Source organism: Saxophila tyrrhenica (assembly GCF_035928015.1).
Source record: "Saxophila tyrrhenica strain CCFEE 5935 chromosome Unknown scaffold_7, whole genome shotgun sequence".
Lineage (NCBI taxonomy): Eukaryota > Fungi > Ascomycota > Dothideomycetes > Mycosphaerellales > Extremaceae > Saxophila > Saxophila tyrrhenica.
In genome coordinates, this window is record NW_027041739.1 from 1394949 (window position 1) to 1419528 (window position 24580).

Below are 24580 nucleotides of genomic sequence, written 5' to 3' on the forward strand. Positions count from 1 at the left end.
TATCCGACCTCCCGTTGTCCTCCAAAGCCATCTCAAGAGAACACCATCGCGAATGGCGGTCTACCTCGCTGCAGGCGCAGCTGGCGTCTTGAGCCATGTGTTGTATTTCCACAGAGGAGAACACCACATGTGGGCTCCTACCTACATCCAACTGTTCTCTGTCTCCCTTGTTGGCAGCATCGTTGCCCTGACAAAGCTCTCAAACTGGCCACTCTCCGCCGCCATCACAACGACATCAGCTACCTTCGGCAGCTTCTTTTTTGGAGCCTTTGCAAGTCTCCTGGTCTATCGCATCTTCCTCAACCCTCTCAACAAGTTCCCCGGACCATGGCAGGGACGGATTACGCAGATGTGGATGGCGATGCACACCAAAAACATGGATCTGTACCTCAAGAACGAGGCTCTGCACAAGAAGTACGGCAAGTACGTCAGGGTCGGGCCCAATGTCCTCTCCATCTCGGATCCGGATGTGTACGATGCGGCGTTTGGGAAGCATGTCTGGGCGAAGGCAGAATGGTATGACGGCAGCAAACCTTTCGACAGCATGCACACCGTTCGCGACAAGGCCATTCATGACCGTAGACGGCGGATCTGGGCTCCTGCGTTTAGCGACAAGGCACTGAGGGAGTACGAGACCAAAGTAAAGTCGTACAATGATAAGCTCGTCGAGCGACTGCGGCAGTTTGGTGGCGGTACTGTCAATGCGAGCAAATGGTATCTTCAGCTTTCAAAACGCCGCCATCTCCAGCTCTTCGCTAATGTAGCTAAGGTTCAACCTATACTCCTTCGATGTCATGGGCCAGCTGGCCTTCGGAAAGGATTACAAGATGATGGACACCGGAGAGTTGCACTGGGCGCTCATTCTCCTCAATGAAGGCATGGAGGCGGTCCCTGAGCGTATGCCGGTTTGGTTGTTCCGGGTCCTGCTCGCCATTCCCTTTGCCGCTGGAGGGCTGTTCAAGTTCTTGAAATTCTGCCGTGACGAGCTGGAGTGGCGTGTTAACAACAAGGTTGAGGGTGGTGAGTGATCTTTTCACGCTAGTGGATAATCAAGACGAGCCTTGCTAACAGTGATCAATCCGCAGGCGACATCACAGGCTGGCTCCTCAAAGGCTACGGCAGCCTCAACACTGGCTACAACAACCCAGCCGACGACCCGATGTTCCAAGGCGACAGCCGCCTGATCATCGTTGCTGGAAGCGACACCACCGCTGCCACAATGACCTTCCTATTCTACCATCTTGCGAACAAGCCGGAGGAGATCAAGAAGCTTCGCGATGAGTTGAAGCCACTAACCTCGAGTAAGGACTGGTCTGACGTGGACATTAAGAATGCTCCACGACTGAACGGCGCCCTCAATGAGTCGCTGCGACTGCATCCCCCAGTTCCTTCGGGTGTTGAGAGGCTGGTTCCGAAAGGCGGAGCGACGGTGGGAGAAGTGGTTCTGCCTGAAGGGACACAGTTCTGGATGCCGCAGTATGTCATTGGTAGAGGTACGTACTCCTGTTGCTGTCATGGCAAATGTCATCAGACTGACGCTCCATTCAGACGAGGACAACTATGAGCGCGCATTGGACTTTGTTCCCGAACGATGGTTCTCAAAGCCCGAGATGATCAAGCACAAGAACGCTTTCGCTCCTTTTTCTCTCGGTTCCGAGGGCTGCATTGGCAAGAACTGTAAGCGATATCGCTATGCTCAGGGGCGGCCGCCATTTCACTAACAGTTATCAGTGGCTTACATGGAGATGCGCACGCTCACGGCTCAGCTCCTGCTCAACTTTGACGTATCCTTGGCTCCGGGCGAGGATGGACATCGGTTGCTGTACAAGTCTCGAGACCACTTCACCACTGGGTTGGGACAAGTCGATCTCATTTTCACGCCTCTGTCGGGCTGAAGCATTGTTGCGAGGGGTTGGGCGAGCTGCGATTTGTAATCCATTGGCGAGTTGGATATCGGCTTGCGGGTGGATTTTGCGCTCCGCTCCTTGCTTCTGGGGTCTGAGCCCGCGTACAGAGAGCAACTCCCCAGGATCACTAATTCGTATCAGTTGCTGACGTAGTTCTGGAGCCGCAATGCCATGTTCGATGCGCGGATAGCGGTATGCTGAGCCTTGTGAGGCTACAGAGGCCACTGCCCACTGGACCTGTCAGGTTCTTTCAGGTTTAGTGTTGTTCTTTCTCTTCGTCTCACGCACCAGTATCGCCGAGGACTTTTCCTTTTTGGTTCAATGAGGTTAGTAGATTGCCTTGTGTCGTATTCTTTTGAGTGCACCCGTGTAAGCATGCTGGACAATGGTAAAGTTGAAGTATGCTGGTTCTGAGCGACGGCAGATGCAAAGCCTGTCGTCATCGTTACAATCTCCGGGCAAAGTCCGTTGAGAAGTGTAAGTATCATCTTCTGTACCCAAAGAGAAGAAGTATAAAGAAACGTTCACGAACAATACCTGTATCTCGAGCAATACAAACAGCAACCCTCAATACGGAAAGCCGAGCGGACACAAAAGAGCCACACCATGGCCGATCAAGTCAAGTACACTCAGAAGCTTAAGGACGCCAAAGTCTTGGTGATCGGAGGTTCATCGGGTCAGTAACATACCTTTGATATGTCTAGCTTGTCTCGATGCTGATGTTCCGCAGGCATTGGATACGCGGTAGCAGAAGCCCTCATTGAGAACGGCTGCCATGTCACCATCTCTGCCTCCAACCCCAAGAAGGCCGAATCCACGGTCGACAGGCTGACCAAGTCTTACCCATCGGCCAAATCACGCATTGCTGGTCAGTCTTGCAACTTGGGTGACGAAGCAACCCTCGAATCCAACATCACCTCTCTCCTCGAGAAGGTTGGCAAGGTCGACCACATCGTCCACACGGCCGGCGATGCTCTCGCTTCTATGGAGCTGGCGAACGTTGACATGGAGAAGATCAAGCAGGCCGGCATGGTGCGGTTCTTCTCGCCGCTGATGCTCGCCAAGCACGCTCCCAAGTACCTTTCTGGTGGCCCGAACAGCAGCATCACGCTTACCACTGGCGCCGTCTCTGAGAGGCCGATCCCGAACTGGAGCGTCATCGGCTCTTATGCCACCGGTCTACAGGGCATGACGAGGCAGCTGGCGCTGGATCTGAAGCCGATCCGCGTCAACCTCGTCTCGCCCGGTGCCGTCAACACAGAGTTGTGGCTGAACTCGGGCTTCTCGGACGACCAGAAGGAAGCTTTCCTCAAGAGCCATGGGGAGAAGATGCCGACTGGGAAGGTGCCCGGGCCGGAGGATATTGCTGAGAGTTATTTGTATGTGTTGAAGGATAGGAATATCACGGGCGCAATGATTAGTACTTCAGGAGGGTCATTGCTTGTCTAGAGGCGGGAGTAGCTCTAGAACTACATTCGTCTCTTTGAAACTCCATCCTCCATACCGAAGCAAGCCAGCGAACACTGTATACTTTGCGAGTCGATGTAGTAAGTGAATGTAAAGGATCACGTTTAAGGAGAGAGCGCATGTGCCTAAGGTATTTCAGGGTCCTTCCTGCTTGAGCTGTGCAACCCCACAGTCGTGTTGATTTTCTGGAAAGTCTCGACGAGCACACGAGCTTTCGGACAACTTCAAAGCACAATTCCACTCGGCATAGCACTTCTACGAACACGTGTCCATACCTCCGACAGCATCCACGAGCGAGCATACCAACTCCCACTTCTCCCCAACTCGCACACAACTCACGACCAACATGGCATCCCCACAAGCTCAAGAGGGCAAGGTGAAGTCCGTCCTGTCCGGCGACACGCTCATCCTGCAGAACAAGGCCAAGCAAGAACGTACGCTCAGCCTCGCCTTCATCAACGCTCCCCGACTCCAGCAAGACGAGCCCTGCTCCTTCGAGTCACGAGACTTCATCCGCAAGCTGTGCGTGGGCAAGGTCATACACTTCAAAGTCCTATACTCAATCCCACAGAAGGTCGGTGGCTCTTCACGCGAATATGGCACTGTCATGCTGCAAGGCGGACAGACTCTGCCAGACCTCATTGTGCAGGAAGGCTGGGCAAAGCTAAGAGACGATGCTGAGCGCAAGGCCGAGTCACCTGCGGCCGCCGAGCTGCTGGAGCGACTGCAGGCTTTGGAGGCGCATGCGAAAGCCGATGAGAAGGGCGTGTGGAGCTCGAAGCCGAAGTCTATAGACAACTTGCGCGAGCTGCCGGATCCCAAGGCATTCGTGGAGGAGCACAAGAGCCAAGCAGTCGACGCCATTGTGGAACGTGTGCTCAGCGGTGACCGCCTGATATGCCGACTCTTGGTTTCGCCAACACAGCATGTACAGACCACAGTCCTGGTTGCAGGTCTGAAAGCGCCTTCGACGGCAAGAACAAACCCAAGCGACGGCTCCTCTCAAGCAGCCGAACCCTACGGAAACGAAGCGCAGGCATTTGTGGAAGAGAGATTATTACAACGAGGCGTGCAGGTGCGGGTACTCGGCGTCTCACCAAACAATCTGCTTGTTGGTGAAGTGAGACACCCTGTTGGCAACATTGCCGAGTTCCTGCTCAAGGAAGGCTATGCGCGGTGCGTCGACCATCATTCCACCTGGCTGGGTGGTGAGATGGGCAAGCTACGGCAAGCAGAACGTCAAGCAAAGGAGCAGCAGAAAGGCGTATTCAAGAGCCATGTGACGCCACGTGCAGGTGGCGGTAGCGAGAGTGAAGCAACCGTCAGCCGAGTCTTCTCCGCTGACACGCTATTCATTCGTAACAAGGCTGGCACAGAGAGGCGGATAAACCTCAGCAGCGTACGGCAACCCAAGCCAAGCGACCCGAAACAATCACCATTCAGCGCCGAAGCAAAAGAGTTCCTGCGGAAGCGACTGATCGGCAAGCATGTCAAAGTCACCATCGATGGCAAGCGGCCAGCTACCGAGGGCTACGATGAGCGCGAGATGGCTACGGTATCCCAGAACAACAAGAATGTCGCTCTCATGCTTGTTGAGAACGGCTACGCATCGGTAATCCGGCACCGAATGGACGACCAAGACCGCAGCCCACTCTATGACGAGTTGCTCGCGGCCGAAGAAGCTGCTCAGAAGGACGGAAAGGGCATGTGGAACCAGAAAGCACCCAAGCCACTGAATTACGTCGACTACAGCGAGTCACTCGAGAAAGCGAAGCGACAACTGACACTCCTGCGGAACCAGAAGCGGGTGCCTGCAATTGTGGACTTCGTCAAATCTGGCTCCCGTTTCACTGTGCTGGTACCCAGGGAAAATGCCAAACTCACATTCGTCCTCGGTGGGATCCGTGCTCCTCGTTCAGCTCGTGGTCCGAATGATGCTGCAGAACCTTTTGGCCAGGAAGCGCACGACTTTGCAGTGCGCAGGTGCATGCAACGGGATGTGGAGATTGACGTAGAGGATACCGACAAGACTGGTGGATTCATTGGGACGCTCTACGTCAACCGCGAGAGCTTTGCCAAAGTGTTGGTTGAAGAAGGCCTCGCAAGTGTGCACGCATACTCGGCGGAGAAGAGCGGCAATGCCAATGAGCTGTTCCAGGCAGAGCAGAAGGCCAAAGAGGGGAGGAAGAATATGTGGCAAGACTGGGACCCATCACAAGATGCAGAAGAAGATGGCGAGGAGCTAGCTGACACTGCAACAAATGGTGCCGATGGTGTTAACGGGGATGCTGAGGCGAAGCCGCGCGAGAGGAACTACAAGGACGTTACTGTCACTTTTGTTGACCCGACAAACGCTCGCCTGAAGCTGCAGATGCTTGGAGGTGGCACTTCCAACCTGGGCTCACTGATGAAGGACTTTGCTTCCTTCCACATCTCGCCCTCGAACAACCAGCCCCTCCCTTCACCACCCAAAGCCGGCGACATCGTCTCCGCAAAGTTCTCTGAAGACGGCGTCTGGTACCGCGCTCGCGTCCGCCGCAACGACCGGGAGAACAAGAAGGCGGAGCTCGTGTACATTGACTACGGCAACTCGGAGACTCAACCTTGGAGCTCCCTTCGTCCACTGGATCAGAGCCGCTTCGGCACGCAGAAACTGAAGCCACAAGCTGTCGATGCGGTGCTTTCATTCCTCCAATTCCCGACATCAACCGAATACCTCGCCGACGCTGTCGCCTTCATCAACGAAGTCGTCCTCGATCGGTCGCTAGTCGCCAACATCGATTTCACCGACTCGAAGGATAACGGGTTGCTGTACGTCACGTTGATGGACCCGCAGCAAGCGGCCAGTCTGGACCAGAGCCTGAACGCGGAGGTCGTGAGCGAGGGTCTGGCGATGGTGCCGCGGAAGTTGAAGGCGTGGGAGAGAGGGGCGACGGATGTGCTGAAAGGGCTGCGGGAGAAGGAGGGGGCGGCGAAGGAGGCGAGGAGGGGGATGTGGGAGTATGGGGATCTGACGGAGGATTAGGGGGTTCAATCATGCCCAAACGTTGTTCCTTGCATCATTATCGGCGGAGGCTACATGCATGGGTATTGAAAAGGAACATGGCGGGCCAAGAGTCGTTCTCGGCCCAGCTCATTATGCATCAATGTTAGCTTGGGTACAAGGTTATACCACGAGCTTGGGTCTACCGAAGTCATCTGGCTCACCCATGTCAATCTCTCGAGTCATGTTGTGCCCAAGCACTTCCTCTGACCAGGTGTCTCGTTAACATCAGAATGTTGGGACTTTGTCTCTGATCTGACCTATCTCATCGTTTTGGCAAATCGAAGACGAGGCTCTCATCTCGTCCCGGAGTAAGACCGTACCCAGCACTTGGCCTGCGGGGACTCCACAAACATCAACGCCAAACGCCAACGTCCCACCCCTTCCTCCTACATCCCAAGCTGATCAAGCCAGTACGTATCCCCCATAGCGGCGTTCCAAGGTCTTTGCGGGCGGAGAGAAATCCACAGTATGTCTTCGCGGTGGTGGCTATGCTGCGTGCTTCAGCATCATTCCCTCCTCCTCCTTCCACCTGGCGGAGCTTGGCGAAAACTCCATCGTGAAAATCCGCTGGGTGTGTACTTGGCGGCGCTCAGTTGCTTGCTCACGATGATGTCGTGGGCTTGATCGTGAATAGCTCGCTGTGATGTTGCTCCGTGATGAGACCCACGGCCGAGGGTGGTATAAGTGAGTGGCTTCCAGCTCATGGGCCTGGAACGGTAGGTAGCTTGACCCTTCCATCGCCTTGCTTTTCGCTCTTTCTTGCTACTTCTCCCCCTTCTCTCAGGACGAAAAGATCTAGAAGATAGCCTTCGGCTACCATGACTTCAGCTCGAGCAGCCCAGGTGGACATTGTCCCTGCCGAGAAGGAAGATGTACTGCAGAACGAGTATGCATTCGACGCGAAGGAGCAGGGCGCCAGGATCGACTACTCTGGCGCCCATGAGAAGACAGATCCTGTTGAGATAGCCTTGGTGAAGAAGCTTGATCTCTGGATCATGCCCATGTACGCTCCAATTACCGTGCCAAAAGGAAGTCCGACCGCTGACACAGGCTCTTAATAGGCTTTGGGGTATGTATTGGCTAAATTATTTGGACCGAAATGCGATAGCCACAGCACGTCTGGACGACCTTGAATCCGACCTCAATCTCTCCTCGTCAGAGTACCAGACATGCGTGTCAATCCTCTTCGTCGGCTACATCCTCGGCCAGATCCCTTCAAACATGCTCATCACCCGCCTCCGTCCTTCGTACTACATGGCCGGCTGTATGTGCCTGTGGGCCATCATCAGCTGTTTGACCGCCCTGGCCAAAGACTTCACTGGCCTGTTGCTGACGAGGTTCTTCCTGGGCGTCGTCGAGGCGCCATACTATCCTGGAGCACTATACCTGCTGTCGATCTTTTATACCAGGAAGGAGGTTGCTACTCGTATCAGTATCCTGTACACCGGCAACATCCTCGCCACGGCTTTCGCTGGGCTCATTGCTGCTGGCATTTTCCATGGACTTTCAGATGTCGGAGGACTTTCGGGGTGGCAATGGTTGGTAAGTGCAGTCTTCTCGAAGAAACACACAAAGAAAGAATCCTCAGACGAACACCACATGCTCCGGTTGCGAGGCGGAGAATGACTGATATTGTGCTGCGTAATTCATCTTGCAAGGCGTAGTCACATTCGTGGTCGCCGTCGCATCCGCTTTCATCCTTCCAGACGATCCACTGAAGACTCGCTGGCTCAGTCCTGAAGAGCGAGAACTCGCCAACAGCCGCATTGTAGCGGATACCGTGGGCGCCAAACACCAGACGAGCAGCTGGAATGGCCTCAAGGAAGCCGGCAAGGACCCCAAGATTTGGCTCTTCGCCTTCATGCAGCATATGCACCTTGCTGCCAATGGCTTCAAGAACTTCTTCCCGACTGCCGTGGAGACGCTTGGTTTCTCGCAGACTATCACCCTTGTGCTCACCTGCCCTCCGTACCTTATCGCAGGCGCCATTTCGATTTACTGGTCGTGGCAATCTGGCAGGTTCAACGAGCGGACTTGGTACGAAGAGCTGTTTCCCATAGTTGTGCCTTGCTGACCGTCTGATGCAGGCATATAACCGCCGCCAAAGCCGTTGCTGTGTTTGGCTTCGTGCTGGCAGCAGCGACTTTGAATACCGGTGCAAGGTACTTCGCAATGTGTGTGTTTGCGGTTGGAACGTACGCCGTAAACTCGATCATCCTGGGATGGGTATGTCACCCTCGCCAAAGCGGACAGCTCCGAATGGAATAAGACACTGACAGAGGTTTTGCAGGTATCAAGCACGTGCGGCCAGACCAAGGAGAAGAAGGCCTCCAGCCTTGCTATTGTGAACACCATCGCCAATGCTTCGTTCATCTGGACTCCGGTATGCCGCCTTGGATCCTTGTCATTGCTATAATACGCTGATTAGCTGATCTTGTTCGCAGTACCTCTGGCCCGACACGGATGAGCCGCGATATGCGATTGCCATGTCCAGCTCCGCCGCCTTCTCCATTGCAACAGCGACAAGCGCCTGGATTATGAAGCTCTGGCTCAAAAAGTTGAACAAGAAGATAAGGCAGACAGAGGATGAGTCGGTCTTGAGGTTTGCATACTAGTGGGTTGAATAGTGGCTGTCCCAGACGAATTCTCCAAGGAACAGATGGTGCGATGCAGTTGCAAACAAGAGCAATCGGAGCATCCGTCCAGCGCCAGCGCCCTCGAGATGACTTTATCCGTAGAACGCAGAGTTCCGAGATATCTTGTAATTTTCCCCAGGGTGGTTCAGTCAATGATTAGGCCAAGCTATTTGGCTAATACTGTTGCAATATTGCAAAAGGGACATACTCGAGTACGGCCGCTGAGATACGACACAAAGGAGTGGTATTCCGTTCCATGCCGACGGCAGTTCGGGACGTCATACGAAACGTGTTTCCGGGGTACGTGAAGTATTCGGTAGCGAGCGCCACACGAGGTCATTCTAGGGGATGGTGGCGTTCGGCAATCGACAGCGTTGACAGCCTCCCGCCGCGGGAGGCGTGATGGTGTACGGGCGAAGGGTGCGAGTTTCGTGATCTCCGAGCTGTCCAGAACAAAGTAGAATCAGCTGCAGTGGAGAGGCAGTGGGCCGAGTGTGTAGAGCACGTTTCGCCACGACAAATGTTGTTGTGCAACCTTCGTGACCACCTTCTTCCTCCCATCAAGATGCTACACACGTTGGAGAGCGAAAGGCCCAGGCAGTGCATCTAGTTCGATGGCCGCGGAGGCGGTCATCTCGTTCGCTCGAACAACGGCGTCCCAAGTTGCATGGTTCATCATCCAGCCAGCCCACTCGATAAAGATCAACGTCTCCAGCGAGAACGACCTCCCGAGCCGTGTCCAAGGAACCATGAGGTAGCCACTGGCAGTCGACTTTCCTCCAAGGCGGTAAAATGGTCGCTCGGCTCTCTCCAAGACGGCTGAAAGTGGGCTTGGCTGTTCTGCTTTGGTCTGCCGCGTTGCCTTGATGCGGTGGTACTTGAGTGTAGTGCTACCGACCTTGGCAAGGCGACATGAGTATGAGTTGTGCTGACTACCACAAGTCGTCCCACGCTTTGCAAGATTGAGAGGTTGCTGGTTTGGCTTCTTCGCCCGGCAACGAAGCGTGAGTGCGAGTATCTAAACTCGTCAAAGCAAAGTTGAAGCAGTCCTCAAGTGGAGAACCATCCGCAGTCCCGCATGGCCCCACGGGGATGCAGCGAGCTGATCAACAGGGAAAAATGGACCCTTTGTCGACCACCAGGTTGACCGGCCTTGCGGCCACGAGGTGTTTTGCAGGTCGACAGTGCTTGAAATCTGCTTCCGGCTAAATTGTGCCAGATCTGCCTCAGACCATTGATATATATACATTGGAGAGCCACAATGCATCTCGTCGACTTGTTTCCTTGGTTTGCCTGCTTCTTTCCCGTGAACCGAACGTCCTCTCTTTTCTCAATCCAACCCAATCCAACGCAACAATGGCTGCAGTAGGCAGGCAAGGGAGTGTGCAGGAAGCCCAGGAGCAGGCACCTGTCCTGCCAAGAGTATCATGGACGAAGTCGCCTTCACTGAGGAAGCTCTACTTCTACACAGCAATTCTTTGCGTTGCCTCGGCCACAACTGGCTACGATGGGTGAGCGAGAGAGCAAACATTGTCGGGCACTGAAGTATACTGACGACGACAAGGTCCATGTTCAACGCCATGCAGTTCCTTCCCGCTTGGGAGGACCGCATGGACAACCCAAGCGGCAACACCCTTGGCCGCATCAGCGCCATGTACTCGATCGGGTCTATCGCTTCGCTCCCATTTGTGCCCTTGATCAGCGATCCGTTCGGGCGTAGAGCGGCCATCATCACTGGATGCTTCATCATGGTCGCAGCCGCTTCCATCCAAGCTGCCTCCATCAATCAGTCCATGTTCGAAGGGGCTCGCTTCTTCATGGGGTTTGGCAACTCATTGGCGCAGCTCTCAGCTCCTTTGCTGGTGACGGAGATCTGCCATCCTCAGCACCGTGCTCGGGTGACTGCCATCTACAACTGCCTGTGGAATGCCGGTGCTCTCATCTGTTCGTGGATTTCTTTCGGCACTTCGACAGTCGACGGCGATTGGTCTTGGAGGGCGCCGACTTTGATCCAGGCCCTGCCATCCGTTATTCAGCTTACTTTCATATGGTTTATCCCGGAGTCTCCACGATGGCTGATATCAAAGGACCGTAACAACGACGCTCTCGACATGCTTGGCAAATATCACGCGGACGGGAACACCAACGATCCGACCGTCCAGTTCGAGTATGCCGAGATCAGGGAGACAATCCGCCTTGAGTTCCTCGCAAAGAAGTCTTCGAGCTACCTTGATTTCTTCAAGAGCAAAGGGAGTGAGTATACTGAAATATCCTCGAAGTCGTCATCGAACGATACGCTGACGGAGATGGTTATTAGACAGGTACCGATTGGTACTGGTGATCTCCCTCGGTCTCTTCTCGCAATGGTCTGGCAACGCATTGTTCTCTTACTATTCCGCAAAAGTCTATGCCGCTGCCGGTGTCGACGGCACTCGTGCTGGCCTTGGTCTTGACGGAGGTAATAAGGTGCTGGCGCTAATCGTCTCAATCACCTGCGCATTGCTCATCGACAAGGTCGGAAGACGGTATGTCAATGAATCGTCGCTGGTAGCCTCTGCTAACGTATCGTAGCCCGCTCTTCTTGGCTGCCACTGGTGGTATGCTTCTGTTCTTCATGGCAGCTACCATCGCTGGCTCGCAGTACTCCAAGACTGGAAATCAGGGCACCGGCATTGCTGTCATTGTCTTCTTCTGGCTCCACGGTGTCGCTTATGCCTTCGCCTGGTCCGGTCTGCTGGTTGCATATACCGTGGAGATAATGCCCTTCAAGCTTCGAGCCAAGGGATTGGTATGCAAAACTCCGAGCACAGCCCTCCCATGTCGGAGACATGTACTAACAAAACCAGGTCATCATGAATGTCGCCATTCAAGTAGCACTGGTTATCAACAGTAGGATTCTCCGTGCAATCGGTCTTCTCGGATGTTGCTGACGTGTAGCAGACTATGTCAATCCCATCCCTCTCGATGGTGCATGGAGTGGCGAAGAGTGGAAGTTGTACTGCGTGTATACCGCTTGGATTGCCCTTGAGCTTGTCTTCGTCTGGTTCCTCTATGTTGAGACGAAAGGCCCGACCCTTGAAGAGATTGCTCGCATTTTTGACGGCGACCAGGCCGAGGTTGGCGTTACCGATGTTAAAGCTGTTCCGCGCTTCTCGAGTGACAAGTTTGAGGACTCGAAGGCGGAGGAGATGGATGTTGACCGAAAGGAGATGGTTCGTAATTGAAGATCTCAAGAGCTGGCGTTTGAGGAATAGCTTGAGCTCTCCGGTTGTAACCACAGACTGATGCTTACATACTTGTGGAAGAGGCATGTATGTATCTCGGAGAAAGCAAATGAGCTGTGCTCATAGTTCGCACTTCCAAGTACCCTCTGAATTCAGTGGCTTGTCGTGACGGAGGTTAGTTCAGCATGAACGCCGTAGTGAGTTGAAAGCGGCCTCGTGGAAGGTGGACGGCCTACTTCTCCTGCTGCTCCTTGGCCCCGCTTTGAAACTCAATGGACATCTCCTTTCCGGAGGCTTTGTAGCCACATTTCTCGTAGAAGTGCTCGTTCTCCGGGCTGCAATTAAGGATCACCTTTGAGCACCCAACGTTCTTGGCAACCGCAGTGAGCGCTTCTATGATGCGCCTGCCGAAGCCCTTGCCTTGGTAGGCTTTGAGGACTGATATCTCCTCGAGGTGGCCGACCATGCCTAGACCCCAGATGCTGCAGGTGCCACCACAATTAGTCCACGAGGCCTGGGAGAGTGACATGGGATACTCACAACTTGCGCTCGGCAATCAAAACTCCATTGCCAACGATTCTTCCTTCGTGCTCTATGACTACGTTGTAGAACCAACCGTCCCCTTTCGATGCCATCCAGTCGAACTGTTTGCGAAACTGCGCTTCTGTCACGTCTCCAGTCCAGGTAAGGGCGTTCAAGCACTCGAAATAGCCTTTCTGGTAATCATTGCGTGCCATCGGACGGATAATGTACGAGTCAGGGACGTTGCTCCTGATTGAGTCCGGGAGCAGGGAAGGCGAGAAGATTGGGGCTTCGTCTGCCATTGCGCGATACCACCCTGAGTTGGCGTCGATGCTTGCAGTTCAGAGTGCGTTGAAGGCCAATGCCTGGCCTGCTGGAGAGTTGAAGCTGAAGTCGGGGTTTCTTCGGCTACTTCTCCTTTGAGATAGCGCGAAATGAAGACGACATGTCTACTTGGCTGACCAACATCTTTCCAATCTTCCCCCTCGACATCACCCTTCAACCGGCAGTCGGAAACAGTCTTGTGCGGCAGCCCATTGCAGATACTGCGCCCCAGCAACCGAAGTGACGCAGTCGACACGACATAGCGGCATTGCTGTCCACCGACTGGAACTGTGAGACCGCTCCAGCGATCACGAGCCCGAGAGACACGACAGCGGGACCATGTGGACGGCCTGTGGCTTACTCCATATACTATCTCGTGTCTGGGTACTGGCTCTCACGGCTGTCGAATGGCCGCTGCAAGGGCCGTCTAACTCCTACAAGACGCTTGGCCAGCAAGATTACTTTGAAGAGAAGAGAAGAGAAAGAGGGGTCGCACGACAATGCACACCTCAATGCACAGCGAGGTCTTATCGACGGCCCTCCGGTAGGTAGGTACACGTTCACGATTAGAGATCCTTCTGTCGGACTGCGGGCAAGACCTGACACGCCTTCCCTTCACCTTGAATCCCTTACCTATCGCGTGATTCTGATGTCTTCAACGCTTTACTCCTCTCGTCTGCCATTGAGTAAGTGGGAATTAACGTAGCATGGTATTCTTTCTTCTCGGAAACTCTTTGCAGTGGCAGTACTTCCTGTGGAGGGGTCAAAGTATTCTTGGCCTTTGGGCCCGAGGAGAATAGCTTCCAGAGGAAAATCTCAAGTTGAGTCACATCATGTCAGACTCCAGACACTTTCGAGCCGGTTTCGACTGTGGCCACTCTGCTGCGTCAGAGTTGAGGCGTCCAGCAATGACAAGCGTCCTCCCCACGAGGACGTATTGTTGCGTCACTGCACCAAACGCTCGGTCGGCCTCGAGCGACGATCGCAAGACGTCACACCATGCCGCGAGCATATCAGGTTTCGAAAAGCCGGTGCTCGATCTGAACGACCAACAACCTCAAACGCCCATCGACACTGTCATCAGATCGAAGGCATCCACTCGGACACCCTGCCAGCAGCATGCTTCAGCCCCATCGCCTGCCGTCTGATCCGAAGCCACAAGCGCTACAGACTGTCTCCTTTGCTGCAGCACCCTGGATAGGCTCGGCGAAACTGCGGCAAAGCACACGGTTCGATCAGACCTATTCTATAGCGAACACTTGCCGCACAAAGCTCGGCATGGAGGCAGACCGGGTCGACCGTCAGCTCATACGCCTCGTATGCCATGCGAACATGCTCGACGTGCTCATGGCTGAGTTGATGAAGGCAAAGCGAACTTACCAATACGATGCCATGCAATCCTCGATTGCGGTCCCAGGGCGGTCGGGCAACGGAGATTAGATCGACGAAGCTGCCGAAGGATTGCAAGATGAGGAAAGCGACTCCGAAGAAGCATCGGACAGCGACTCCGGGGACGATCAATGCTACGGAGTCGCGCCTCGAATTCATCGTCAAGCCAAGAGCCCAGTGCCGAAACCATTCGCGGGATGTTTCGAGGACGGCGACGAGTTGTCAAGCGATAATAGTGACTCCGAAGACGACTATGCATGGTTCGACGGACGAGACGATTGCGGAGAGCTTGACTTGAGACGTTGGCCTTCCAATCATTTACCTCACTTGATTCACGAGGACGAGTCGGAAGCCGACAGTGAAGAGGGCCCGTTTGCGCGAGGAGAGGGCTGGATGGGGATGGACGTCTTGTCCGCAAGCGAGTCGGTCCACGGCACGAAGTACATTCCGAAGATACGGGCTGGCAGAGACCCAGTGACCGTGACAGATCTTTAAGCTTTCGACGCAACTCAAAGTGAGATCGGTCGTCTGCTAGAGATCTGCCTTGCTCCACGTGGAGTAATGGTTCTGCTCAAGCAGGATGTGGATACTTCTTCCCCAATATTAACAAATTAAGGCAGGCAGGTCGCAACTGTATGTTACTAAAGCGTCTGTAAGCGTTGGACGCCTTGCGCCTTTTCAGACCCCGCAGCCAGCCACCAGCTCTCTCTCAGATCTTGCTTGCGCTCCATGTCACCGCTATCCGGAATATGCTTCCCGGTCAAGGCGGAACGAATGCACTGAGAAACTGAGAATCCAGAAAGCTGGACACTGACTTCGAGACTCTGCTTTTGAGAATCTACGGAGACAACGAATAATGCGTCTAATTGTATGCTGTGAGACGGGTCATTCGCCAGCAGAACTACCCTTCCATTGATGCAGACTTCATCCTGGAGCACTTCGCCTCTGCTCTGAACCATGCGGATCGCCGTTCGACACCAGCTTTCGCTACTCCTCATCGTATCCACCTCCATCGGCCTGGTCACTCTTGCTGTTGCCGTATGGATCTCCAACCACAGCTTTGTGTTGAAGGTCGCAAGAGATGGCCTGGAAGCGGCGGCGTCGATCAAAGCCGTGGGGATTGCCATCAGCCTTGATCTGATGTACTCATCATGCCTCTATTTAAAGACCAGTCCTCCTGTTCAGCAAGCTCTCATGCGATACAACAATGGCACCGACCTCAGTCGAGACAACTGGGATGAGGCCACAGCAGACCTGGTTGCAGCCTTGAGTAGCGTTGGGTCGTTGAAGTATACGTTCGGAGTACAGTCTCAACTTGTCTCCCGCTGGGCTGCTGGGCCGCTGGGATCGAGAAGCGTCCTCAACGTGACAGGCCTGCAGAACAAGGTATCTGTACCGTCGGTTTTGTATCCCAACTTGTCCATCTCGAAGGGCGACGGCGATGCATCGTCTGCTTCATACCTAGCAACCTACAATGGCGTCACATTGGACCTCGCCAGCAACCTCGTTCTCGGCCCGGTGGCTATCAACGAAAACTTCTCACTGATGTCGATGACGTTACCAGTGATTGAGAACACCTCAGAAACGAACGTACTTGGCTGGCTCACTGTTGTAAGTTTTCTGGAGCAAGGGAGGATACTGAATGCTCGACTGACCTCTTGTAAGGTGCAAGATGCGAGGATTCTGCATGAGATAATCTCAGACAACACTGCTCTTGGACCGGTTCGTATGCCAGCCCCAAACAAACACATGTATGTGATCGTTCTCGCAGACAGGCCGCACTCTCCTATTTGGCCCCTCAAACACCACGAATCATTTCTCGCCAGGCGTCGTGGGATCTCAGCAGGGTGAAAGTACCGATGTCCGCTATCTTTTGCCCGTGAAGCCAAGTGGCACCCGGACACATGCTATCAGTACCGCTGGCGTCCCGTTCCCTGCCAATGCCTACCCGGCCCTCGTTGCGGCCATCGGGGATGGCTTTCATGGAAAGCGAGAGTTGGGCAGCATGCTGAACACCCATGATGAAGACGGGAACTCTGTGGCTGTCGCTTACTCAACCCCCCCAACCGATATCATGCAGTCGTCCCATTCGGAACGCAAAATTGGCTTTGTCCATTTGCTGTTCCGCTGGCGTAGCGGAAGAAGCAGTCCACGCCGAGCCGAAAGTCAGCATGGGCATGCAAGGCGGTTTCGCATCCCGAGCAAGGTTGACGCTCCCAAACATTGGGTCAAAGACGGTATCGTGTGCAATCTTCCTGCTCGCCGTGCTCTCACTGACATCTCCTTCCAGACATCTCAGATCTGATAGACACCTTTAACGACATGGCTGATGAGCTCTACACCCAACACTCGAAGCTTGAAGGCCGCGTGCAGCAGCGGACAATCGAGCTTCATCAAGCGAAAAAGGCCGCGGAGTCCGCTAATGAGAGCAAGACATTGTTTGTCGCCAACGTAAGCCATGAACTGAAAACACCGCTGAACGGCATCCTTGGTCTTTGTGCTACAAGCATCGAGGAGGATGACGTGGGAGCGATCCATACCACTTTTCAGATCATTTATAAGAGCGGCGATCTTCTCTTGCGCACCTTGAACGACCTTTTGACCTTCAGCACCAACCAGATTGGCAGCCGAGAACTCACGCTCGAGGAGAAGGAGTTCAGCTTTTGCGACCTCGAGACCCAGACATTCGCCATCTTTGAACAGCAAGCGAAAGACAGGGGAATAAAATTATATGTGGAGTGCGAATCAGCAGACAGCAGCGCCTTCGGTGGCACTGCAAGCCTGAGAGACAACACACTCTGGGGCGACGTCCACCGGATACTGCAAGTCATCATCAACCTCATCAGCAACAGCCTGAAATACACACCGAATGGTGGATCCGTCAAGTTCAGCATGGTTCGGTCCAAGGAAGCCGCATCGCGCCGTCTTCTCCTGGGAGCCGACCAAACATCGATAGAATCCCAGCGAAGCCGCATCTCTGCCATCTGGCGGTGTGAGCAGGGAGCCACCTCCAACTTCATCAACGCTGGTGAGGTGCCGAGCTGCGCCAGAAGTCCGTGGCGCCCGCCGGCGACGACCTGTACGTCGAATTCGTTGTGACGGATACTGACCAAGGCATACCAGAGGAGATGCAGAGTCGTATCTTCGAGCCATTCGTCCAAGGAGAGGTCGGCCTGAATCGAAGACACAGTGGCACTGGGCTCGGGCTCAGCATTTGCTCTAAATTGGCCAGCTTGATGAAAGGCAATATCAGCCTGCAGAGCACTGTCGGTGTGGGGTCTACGTTTACCGTGAGGATACCTTTGAGACAGGTCCTGGCTACGCTGACGACGAGAGCTTCTCATGAGGCTGGCCAGTCGACATCTCGCACACTCTCGTTGACCAAGTCGTCGGAGCAAGCCAAGACCGACTCTGAGAAAGGCGCAGATAGCACATCTGCCCCGACGGAGAACAATTTTGCAAAGTGTGATATGGCATTTGTACCTGCCTCGAACTCTGAGAAAGGCACACAGAGCACATTTGCGCCCGCGGAGAACAGCATTGCAGAGCGTGATATGGCGCTGGCTCCTGCCTCGAACGAACAGCCGGAGGAGAAAACGAGAGATGCTTTGCCTGTAACACAGCCTGCGGTTGCCGCCCCAGTCGAACAGCCTGCGCCAGCTCCACGGGCACCCAGCAAACCACGCAAGAAGCCTAAAAAAGAGGCAGCCGACGATCAACGAGACTTCAGCAAGCTCCGCGTACTGATCGCAGAAGACAACAAGATTAACCAGCAGGTCATCCTGCGGATGTTGAAGATGGAGAAGGTTGTTGACACCACGGTTGCGGAGGACGGGCAAGAAGCGCTGGAGCTGGTGAAGACGTTGACGGATCATGAATTGCCGGATCCGTATCCTTATGATCTGACCTTTATGGATGTCCAGATGGTAAGTTCTAACCGCTGGAGTTTGAGTGGTAGTCGTTGATCTTGTGACAGCCCAACATGGACGGTCTCGAACCGACTCGGAAGCTGCGAGAGTTCAAGTACCCGAAACCTATCATTGCCCTTACAGCTTTCGCGGAGAAGACGTATATGGACGACTGTTATTCTGCTGGTGCGTAAGATATCGCCTCGCGGTATCGACAGCGTTGCTGACAGTGTTCGCAGGGATGAACCACTTCATACCGAAGCCGCTCAAACGACCAGCCCTGCATGAGGTCTTGGCCAAGCTGTGCCCTACCAACGCCAAGCCGACATCAGGAGATGGCAGCCCTGAGTGAGCACGCTGCAGAGCAGGTCAGGTGTAAGGTGTACGTTCTCCGGCATCTGGGATGTCCTGACCATCGGTATAGGCGGTCGGTGGTGAATAGCGAAGCGGAGAAGCGTTTGTCGTGTAACGTACTTGCTCCTCGTCGTACCGACAGACAGTGCGGCGGGGCAACCAGCTGACGTCTTTTTGTTCTCTCGGTGGTTGGGCGCTCATGTTGATACTCGCGAGGGTTCGGGTGGGATGCTGTAGGTATTAACGTCTTGGATTGATGACCAAGGATATAGCTTTTATCTACACAGAACCAAATCATCCGCTGCTTATAGCCAACAGTACACACGGTGGCATCCTACGCCTTCATCGTCCGCTTCTTTTGCCCCTTCTTCTGCTCATCCTTCTTCTCGCGGTCCAAGAATTTGCGCTGCTCCTCGGCCGTCATGTTCTTCAGCCGGCGTTCGCGCTCGTCCTTCTTCGCCTTGTCCGAAGCCGTCCGTCGCTCTTCCGCCTTCTCGTCCTCGTCGGCTTTGCGGATCTTGCGCGCCTCTTCCTCGCGCGTGGCACGGATGCGGCGCATGGCTTCGGGACGGAAGTGAGCGTTGGAGACGAGGAAGTCGGGGAGGCGGAGGAAGTAGGAGAAGAGGGCGGTGGAGGAGGGGCGGGTGTTGAGTTTCGTAGAGAGGGAGACGCGTTTGACTGGCACAGTATCGTTGAGTCTGGGTTTGAGGTTAGTGAACGTAGTCATGGCTTGAAAGGGGGTGCGAGCGGAACGTACTTCTTGGGCGAATCGATGGGCTGGTCGCTAATGATCAATGCCTCCAGATCCTCACCAGTCTCTTCGACGGCCTTCAGCAGCTCAGGCGTCAGAAGTGCCTCGGTGATCTCAGCGCTCTCACTCATGATGGTAGCCCACTCTGGCAGCTTAGCATGATCTCGCGTTGCGGTCAAGCTCAGATCGTATCGATCGTCGCGCAATTGCTGCATCTTGTCCTTGTGGACGACTGCAAAGACGAAGCCATCGTAGGAGCTGTCCTTGAGTCCACCTTCAGCCCCTGCGACCAGAGCCTTCTCCTTGCCGTCAAAAGCGTAGGCTGTGGCCTCCACCCTCTCAACAGGCGCTGGCATGGAGTCGAAGAAGAAGCTGACGATAGTCTCGCCGATCCAGGTGATGGGGTTGTAGCGCTTGTGTAGACTCAGCTGGACATGAAGCTGCGCAATGTTCTGCCGGCCAGTAGCATAGGTGTAGTACTCGTTCTTCTGCCTCTGCCTCAACAGGTTGTCCGGAACGTCGATGCTCCCTGCCTTCAAGTCTCCCTTCGCTGAGCCCGACTTGCCGCCGGAGAAGCCAACGCTGGCGAACTCGTTTTCCAGTATTGGCAGATGTGTGGCCGCCCACTGCTTGGCGCGCTGCTTGTTCGTATAGCTGCCCCACAGGTTGACCAGGACGACGAGGAGTAGGATTGGAATGATGATGAATTCCTGGTAAAAGTCCTGCAGGCTCGTACGCTCCCACACGCGGTACCACTTGGTGTACGGCCGGTCCTTCATGGTGACGGCCGGGTTGCCGAACAGGTTGGTGAGCATGCTGCCGGCAGTGGGAGTGTGTGTGGCGGCGCCAAAGGAGGACGAGGCGGCGTGCGACGGCGCGACGGGGGAGGCAGCGGTCGCGAAGTCGGCAAAGTCTAGCAGTATCGTCAGTTGGGTCTTCTTCGTAGTGTGCATTGGCGGGACCGACCATCGGCATCGGATGAGGCAGACGAGACGACCGACTTTGCGCCTCCGAGGAGGTTCTTGAGAAAGTCCGCCATGATGCCTTCTCCTCCTTGCGTGGCAGAAGAGTGAGGGGGTAGGGGGTGGTGGTAGAAGAGGTGGAGGTGGAGATGAGGGCAGAAGTATTTGGTCTAGAAGCAAGCTCTCGTCGGCTGCTCGGCTCCACTGCCGGCTAAAGTTGTACCTCTTCCAATGGCTTCAACGTCACTCGCTCGTCTGTATACACCTCAGCATCCTCAGCATACCTATTCCTACTCGATAAGCGACATCTCGATCCGTGCCTACGCCGTGTGCTTTGGTCCCATCTCCTGCAGTGGAACACTCAGTCGTCTCTGGTACAGTACCCAGCCGAGCTGCACGTCGAGGCACACCCTGGAGAAAGTGACAGATCCAAAGGCAGGCAGGCGAATCGAATCTGGCATTATTGGGGCGACTACCCTTGCAGCCAGACTCCCTCTTCTCATTCCGAGGACGCATTTCGCTTTCCGTTCTCTCAATCTTCACTTCGTCTTGTTATCGTTCACACTGTCTTATTGCAATACTCTCGAATAAACAAGACGGACGCCCATTGAGTGCACACGCAGTCGACGAAGCATTACGATGGCGGAGAATGCTGCATCACAATCGCGAAGGGCGCCGGCCTCTCTACCTACGGAGCAGTCAACCGAATCATTCTGGCACTCGGAGCCTTCCTCGCTCCTGAAAGGCCATCGAACCACCAGAGACTTGCCGACGACTGCCGATGTTGTCGTTATCGGAAGCGGCATGACAGGTGCAAGTGTCGCCTACCACATGCTCAGCAAGGATTTCACGCCCAAGCAGCACGAATGCTTCGACCCGGAGAAGGACAACTTGGATGTGGTAATGCTTGAAGCTCGCGAGGCTTGCTGGGGAGCTACGGGAAGGGTATGTCGTCCCGCAGCCTTCATTGCATAATCTGATGTACTGATATCCTACGCTGCAGAATGGAGGCCACTGTCTGCCGCTCCTCTTTGAACATCCGCACGACCTCAGTATCGGCCACTTCGAGCTCGACAACCTCCGAGCCATCCGCCACGTCATCCAACACAAGAACATCGACTGCGAGTTCAAGCTCCAGCAACAAGGTATCCGAGCCATCTACGACTCTCAACATCTCGAGAACGTCGAAGCGTCGCTTGCCCATCTGAAGCATCATGCCCCGGACATTGCAAGCCACGTTCATCTCGGGACGAGCAAGTCTGAACTGGCCAGCCACCACATACCCTCTGCTCTGGGTGCAGTGATCACTGACCCTGCAGCGAAATTCTGGCCGTACAAATACGTTGCTGCGATACTGACCGATTTGCTGAATCACCCGAATTTGTTCGGAAAGTTCAATCTCCAGACTCTCACGCCTGCCACATCCATCACGCCGCCTTCTATCGACTCGAGCCGAGACATGTGGAGAGTCTCCACGCGCCGCGGAAATATCCAGACTAAGAAAGTTGTCCTGGCCACCAACGGGTACATCTCAAATCTGCTCCCCTCCTTCTCCGATCTCGTCGTACCAGTGCGCGGGCAAATGAGCGCATTGAAACCACTGCCATCGGTCGCTGGAAACGCAATCTTGAACTCCAGCTACGGCTTCCTCGGTGCTGGCATCGACGACTACCTGATCCAGCGGGTAGACAGAACGAATCCATCACGAGGTGCCCACCTGATGTTTGGAGGTGGACGACAGCACGACTATTTGAGCGTGGGAGCGACTGATGATAGCGTCATTGATGAAGATACAGCGAGATATCTACGTACTCGTCTGCTCGACGCCTTTGATCTACCCGAGAAGTCGGGCTCGCGGACAGTGCAGTTCAAAGCGACGCACGAATGGACAGGCATCATGGGTTTCTCGCGCGACGAGCTACCTTGGGTCGGCGCTGTGCCCTCACGACCTGGCCTGTACATTTCCGCGGGCTACACCGGCCATGGTATGCCCAACGCATGGCTCTGCGGCAAGCACATCGGCTTGCTGGTCAATCGCGACATGCAGCATCCACACCTTTCCGGCCAATTACCGAGAGGTATCAACTCAATGGACAGCGAGTGGAGCTGGTATGATCCAGAGACAAACGAACCGAAGATGGATGTGGAGCGGGAGCTGGCGTTGGTCGGGCTGCCAGAGGCGTACGTGGTGACGGAGGAGCGGATCCGAAAAGCCATGGGAATGCTGGAGGTCGAGGCTGCTGACAGGGCGGATAGAGAGCGAGGCAGAGAGGCGGCCGGTGGAACTGGTGAGAATGCGAGCCTGTGAAAGGTGATCCTGATCTCGTCTGCTTTGGTGGACTCGCGATCGGCTGGCGATCTGATACTGCGTTCGAGCCCTGCCGAAGCTTTGGGTAGACGTTTTGGGCTCCTTTGAAGAGGGCACAGCCCGCAGACCATATCCTGCACAGCATTGCTTATAGTGTGCCGCAGCGGACTCCGTCTGACACTTATACTCTGTCTTGCAGACCTGTTTCTCGTGCCTCTTCTCAAGGAGCTTCTGTCTGGAACACCAAAGCCACCCCATCATCGCCCGCCGTCACAACTCTTCTACCCCCTCCACCCTGCACGAAGCCCAAGATGCCACCTCCATCACCGCCGCCTCTGTGACCTCTCCATTCGCTCAACAGACCCTTGCCAGCCGCGGCCGTACCACCTCGTACATCCCATCGCCTCACCACCCCGTCATTCCCACAACTCGTCAGTACGTGACCTATAGGATTCGCAGTCCCCAGCGCCGTCTTGACGAATGAAACCTGGATGACCGCCTCCTCGTCATGTGCGGCAGGTATCTGCCTTCGTACGGCGAAGTTGTGCGCAGCGTCGAAGATGGCGATGCTGCCGTCCACGCTCCCGGCTGCAAGGAGCGTAAGTGGTGGTTGTGAGAAGTCGAGTGTTTCGACACCGTCGCTCTGGGCTTGAAGTGAGGCCAAGATGGCACCGGCTTGACCTGCGGAAGCGGCTGATGCGGCTGATGCGCCCTTCGGTCCAGGAGCTTGTTTTCCGCCTCCGGCTTTGGTCTTCGCGCCTGCACCTTTGGCGCCAGCGGTGGAGTTGGCGGGTTGAGATAGTCGAGGCAGACCAACGACTCGAATCTGGCCTTCTGCACCCCCAACAGCTACGATGCCGCCACCGGGTGAGATGGCTGCGCTGTACAGTCCGCCGTCCACTCTGAAGCGCTCATCTTCAGCTGTGAGACCAACGACTGCTTGCCCACCATTAGGGTCGGCAATGCCTGCGGCCGCTGCATCACCGAAGACATCCCAGACGAAAAGGCTGCCGTCTTCGCTGACAGTGGCGAGAAGCTTGCCGTCTGGGCTCCAGCATCCGGCTGTGCATGGTGCTTGATGCAAGAAGAATGTCTGTACGATGGTGAGGGGTGCGGCGGGATCGGCAGCATTCAATGTATAGACCCAGACGGAGCCGTCGTTGGCGCCAAAGGCGATGGTGTTGGGATGTGCAGCGTTGGGTGACGGGAGGATCCAGTTGATTTCCTCGACTTCTTTCGCCGAGCCAACGAGCTTGGAGGGAGTCGTGGAGGTGGGTGTGGTATAGACATTCATCTTGCCGGCGAGTGTCCCTGTCACAACATACTCGCCCTGAGGAAGGGTGAATGTTATGGCGTTGACGCTCTCGTCCTGCTCTTTCAGTCTCGCCAGCACTTCCAGACTCTTCCGCTCCACAGGCTGAGGATTGCTCTCGTAGCTGCGTGGAAGTAATGGGCCGTCCGGAGGTGTGCTGTCCCACAGATATGCGATATCGTCTCCTGCTCCTGTCGCTACCATCTCAGGCTGGGTGGGGTGTTGGGCGATGCAGAAGATGCTGTCCTTGTGGTGATCAAAGTGCGCCGCGCTGTCGTTTTGTAGTTGTATCTCTTCCAGCGTGCCGTCGCCGTCCTCCTCGTCGCCGGAGTCCATGGCTGCATCGTCGCCTTGCTCGACCACTTCTTCCGCATCCGAGACATTGAGCATCTCTTCATCTTCTTCCGGCGGTGCATCGCTGGGTCGCGTAGGGTCTGCCATGTTGCTGGGGAAGCGTATTTTACCGTAGA

General features: G+C 55.0%; 11 protein-coding genes across 11 annotated transcripts; 8 read left to right on the top strand and 3 right to left on the bottom strand.

The window, feature by feature from the left end:
- Positions 1 to 52: 52 nt before the first annotated feature.
- Positions 53 to 1895, top strand: LTR77_005280 (uncharacterized protein; the record flags this gene model as incomplete). The annotated part of the gene is made up of 5 exons (XM_064802527.1): positions 53 to 714; positions 770 to 1020; positions 1086 to 1493; positions 1549 to 1677; positions 1732 to 1895. 5 exons carry the CDS (start codon positions 53 to 55, stop codon positions 1893 to 1895), a joined length of 1614 nt encoding a protein of 537 aa, XP_064659888.1.
- Positions 1896 to 2513: 618 nt separating this feature from the next.
- Positions 2514 to 3356, top strand: LTR77_005281 (uncharacterized protein; the record flags this gene model as incomplete). The annotated part of the gene is made up of 2 exons (XM_064802528.1): positions 2514 to 2583; positions 2638 to 3356. The coding sequence occupies 2 exons, from the start codon at positions 2514 to 2516 to the stop codon at positions 3354 to 3356; spliced, it is 789 nt and encodes a 262-aa protein (XP_064659889.1).
- A 364-nt stretch (positions 3357 to 3720) lies between these two features.
- On the top strand, positions 3721 to 6399 carry LTR77_005282 (uncharacterized protein; the record flags this gene model as incomplete). Its single annotated transcript, XM_064802529.1, has 1 exon — positions 3721 to 6399. One exon carries the CDS (start codon positions 3721 to 3723, stop codon positions 6397 to 6399), a length of 2679 nt encoding a protein of 892 aa, XP_064659890.1.
- Positions 6400 to 7238: 839 nt separating this feature from the next.
- LTR77_005283 (uncharacterized protein) lies at positions 7239 to 9035 on the top strand (the record flags this gene model as incomplete). Its single annotated transcript, XM_064802530.1, has 6 exons — positions 7239 to 7423; positions 7482 to 7962; positions 8141 to 8457; positions 8508 to 8646; positions 8711 to 8803; positions 8865 to 9035. 6 exons carry the CDS (start codon positions 7239 to 7241, stop codon positions 9033 to 9035), a joined length of 1386 nt encoding a protein of 461 aa, XP_064659891.1.
- A 1601-nt stretch (positions 9036 to 10636) lies between these two features.
- Positions 10637 to 12280, top strand: LTR77_005284 (uncharacterized protein; the record flags this gene model as incomplete). The annotated part of the gene is made up of 5 exons (XM_064802531.1): positions 10637 to 11309; positions 11461 to 11581; positions 11628 to 11844; positions 11903 to 11945; positions 11997 to 12280. 5 exons carry the CDS (start codon positions 10637 to 10639, stop codon positions 12278 to 12280), a joined length of 1338 nt encoding a protein of 445 aa, XP_064659892.1.
- A 232-nt stretch (positions 12281 to 12512) lies between these two features.
- On the bottom strand, positions 12513 to 13104 carry GNA1_2 (Glucosamine-phosphate N-acetyltransferase-like protein; the record flags this gene model as incomplete). Its single annotated transcript, XM_064802532.1, has 2 exons — positions 12513 to 12762; positions 12821 to 13104. 2 exons carry the CDS (start codon positions 13102 to 13104, stop codon positions 12513 to 12515), a joined length of 534 nt encoding a protein of 177 aa, XP_064659893.1.
- Positions 13105 to 15472: 2368 nt separating this feature from the next.
- Positions 15473 to 17614, top strand: SLN1_2 (Histidine kinase osmosensor; the record flags this gene model as incomplete). Its single annotated transcript, XM_064802533.1, has 3 exons — positions 15473 to 16126; positions 16287 to 16752; positions 16806 to 17614. The coding sequence occupies 3 exons, from the start codon at positions 15473 to 15475 to the stop codon at positions 17612 to 17614; spliced, it is 1929 nt and encodes a 642-aa protein (XP_064659894.1).
- Positions 17615 to 17643: 29 nt separating this feature from the next.
- Positions 17644 to 18617, top strand: SLN1_3 (Histidine kinase osmosensor; the record flags this gene model as incomplete). Its single annotated transcript, XM_064802534.1, has 2 exons — positions 17644 to 18441; positions 18492 to 18617. The coding sequence occupies 2 exons, from the start codon at positions 17644 to 17646 to the stop codon at positions 18615 to 18617; spliced, it is 924 nt and encodes a 307-aa protein (XP_064659895.1).
- Positions 18618 to 19111: 494 nt separating this feature from the next.
- LTR77_005288 (uncharacterized protein) lies at positions 19112 to 20567 on the bottom strand (the record flags this gene model as incomplete). The annotated part of the gene is made up of 3 exons (XM_064802535.1): positions 19112 to 19475; positions 19535 to 20441; positions 20495 to 20567. 3 exons carry the CDS (start codon positions 20565 to 20567, stop codon positions 19112 to 19114), a joined length of 1344 nt encoding a protein of 447 aa, XP_064659896.1.
- Positions 20568 to 21129: 562 nt separating this feature from the next.
- On the top strand, positions 21130 to 22798 carry LTR77_005289 (uncharacterized protein; the record flags this gene model as incomplete). Its single annotated transcript, XM_064802536.1, has 2 exons — positions 21130 to 21435; positions 21494 to 22798. The coding sequence occupies 2 exons, from the start codon at positions 21130 to 21132 to the stop codon at positions 22796 to 22798; spliced, it is 1611 nt and encodes a 536-aa protein (XP_064659897.1).
- Positions 22799 to 23018: 220 nt separating this feature from the next.
- SQT1 (60S ribosomal subunit assembly or modification protein) lies at positions 23019 to 24551 on the bottom strand (the record flags this gene model as incomplete). The annotated part of the gene is made up of 1 exon (XM_064802537.1): positions 23019 to 24551. One exon carries the CDS (start codon positions 24549 to 24551, stop codon positions 23019 to 23021), a length of 1533 nt encoding a protein of 510 aa, XP_064659898.1.
- Between the last annotated feature and the right edge of the window lie 29 nt (positions 24552 to 24580).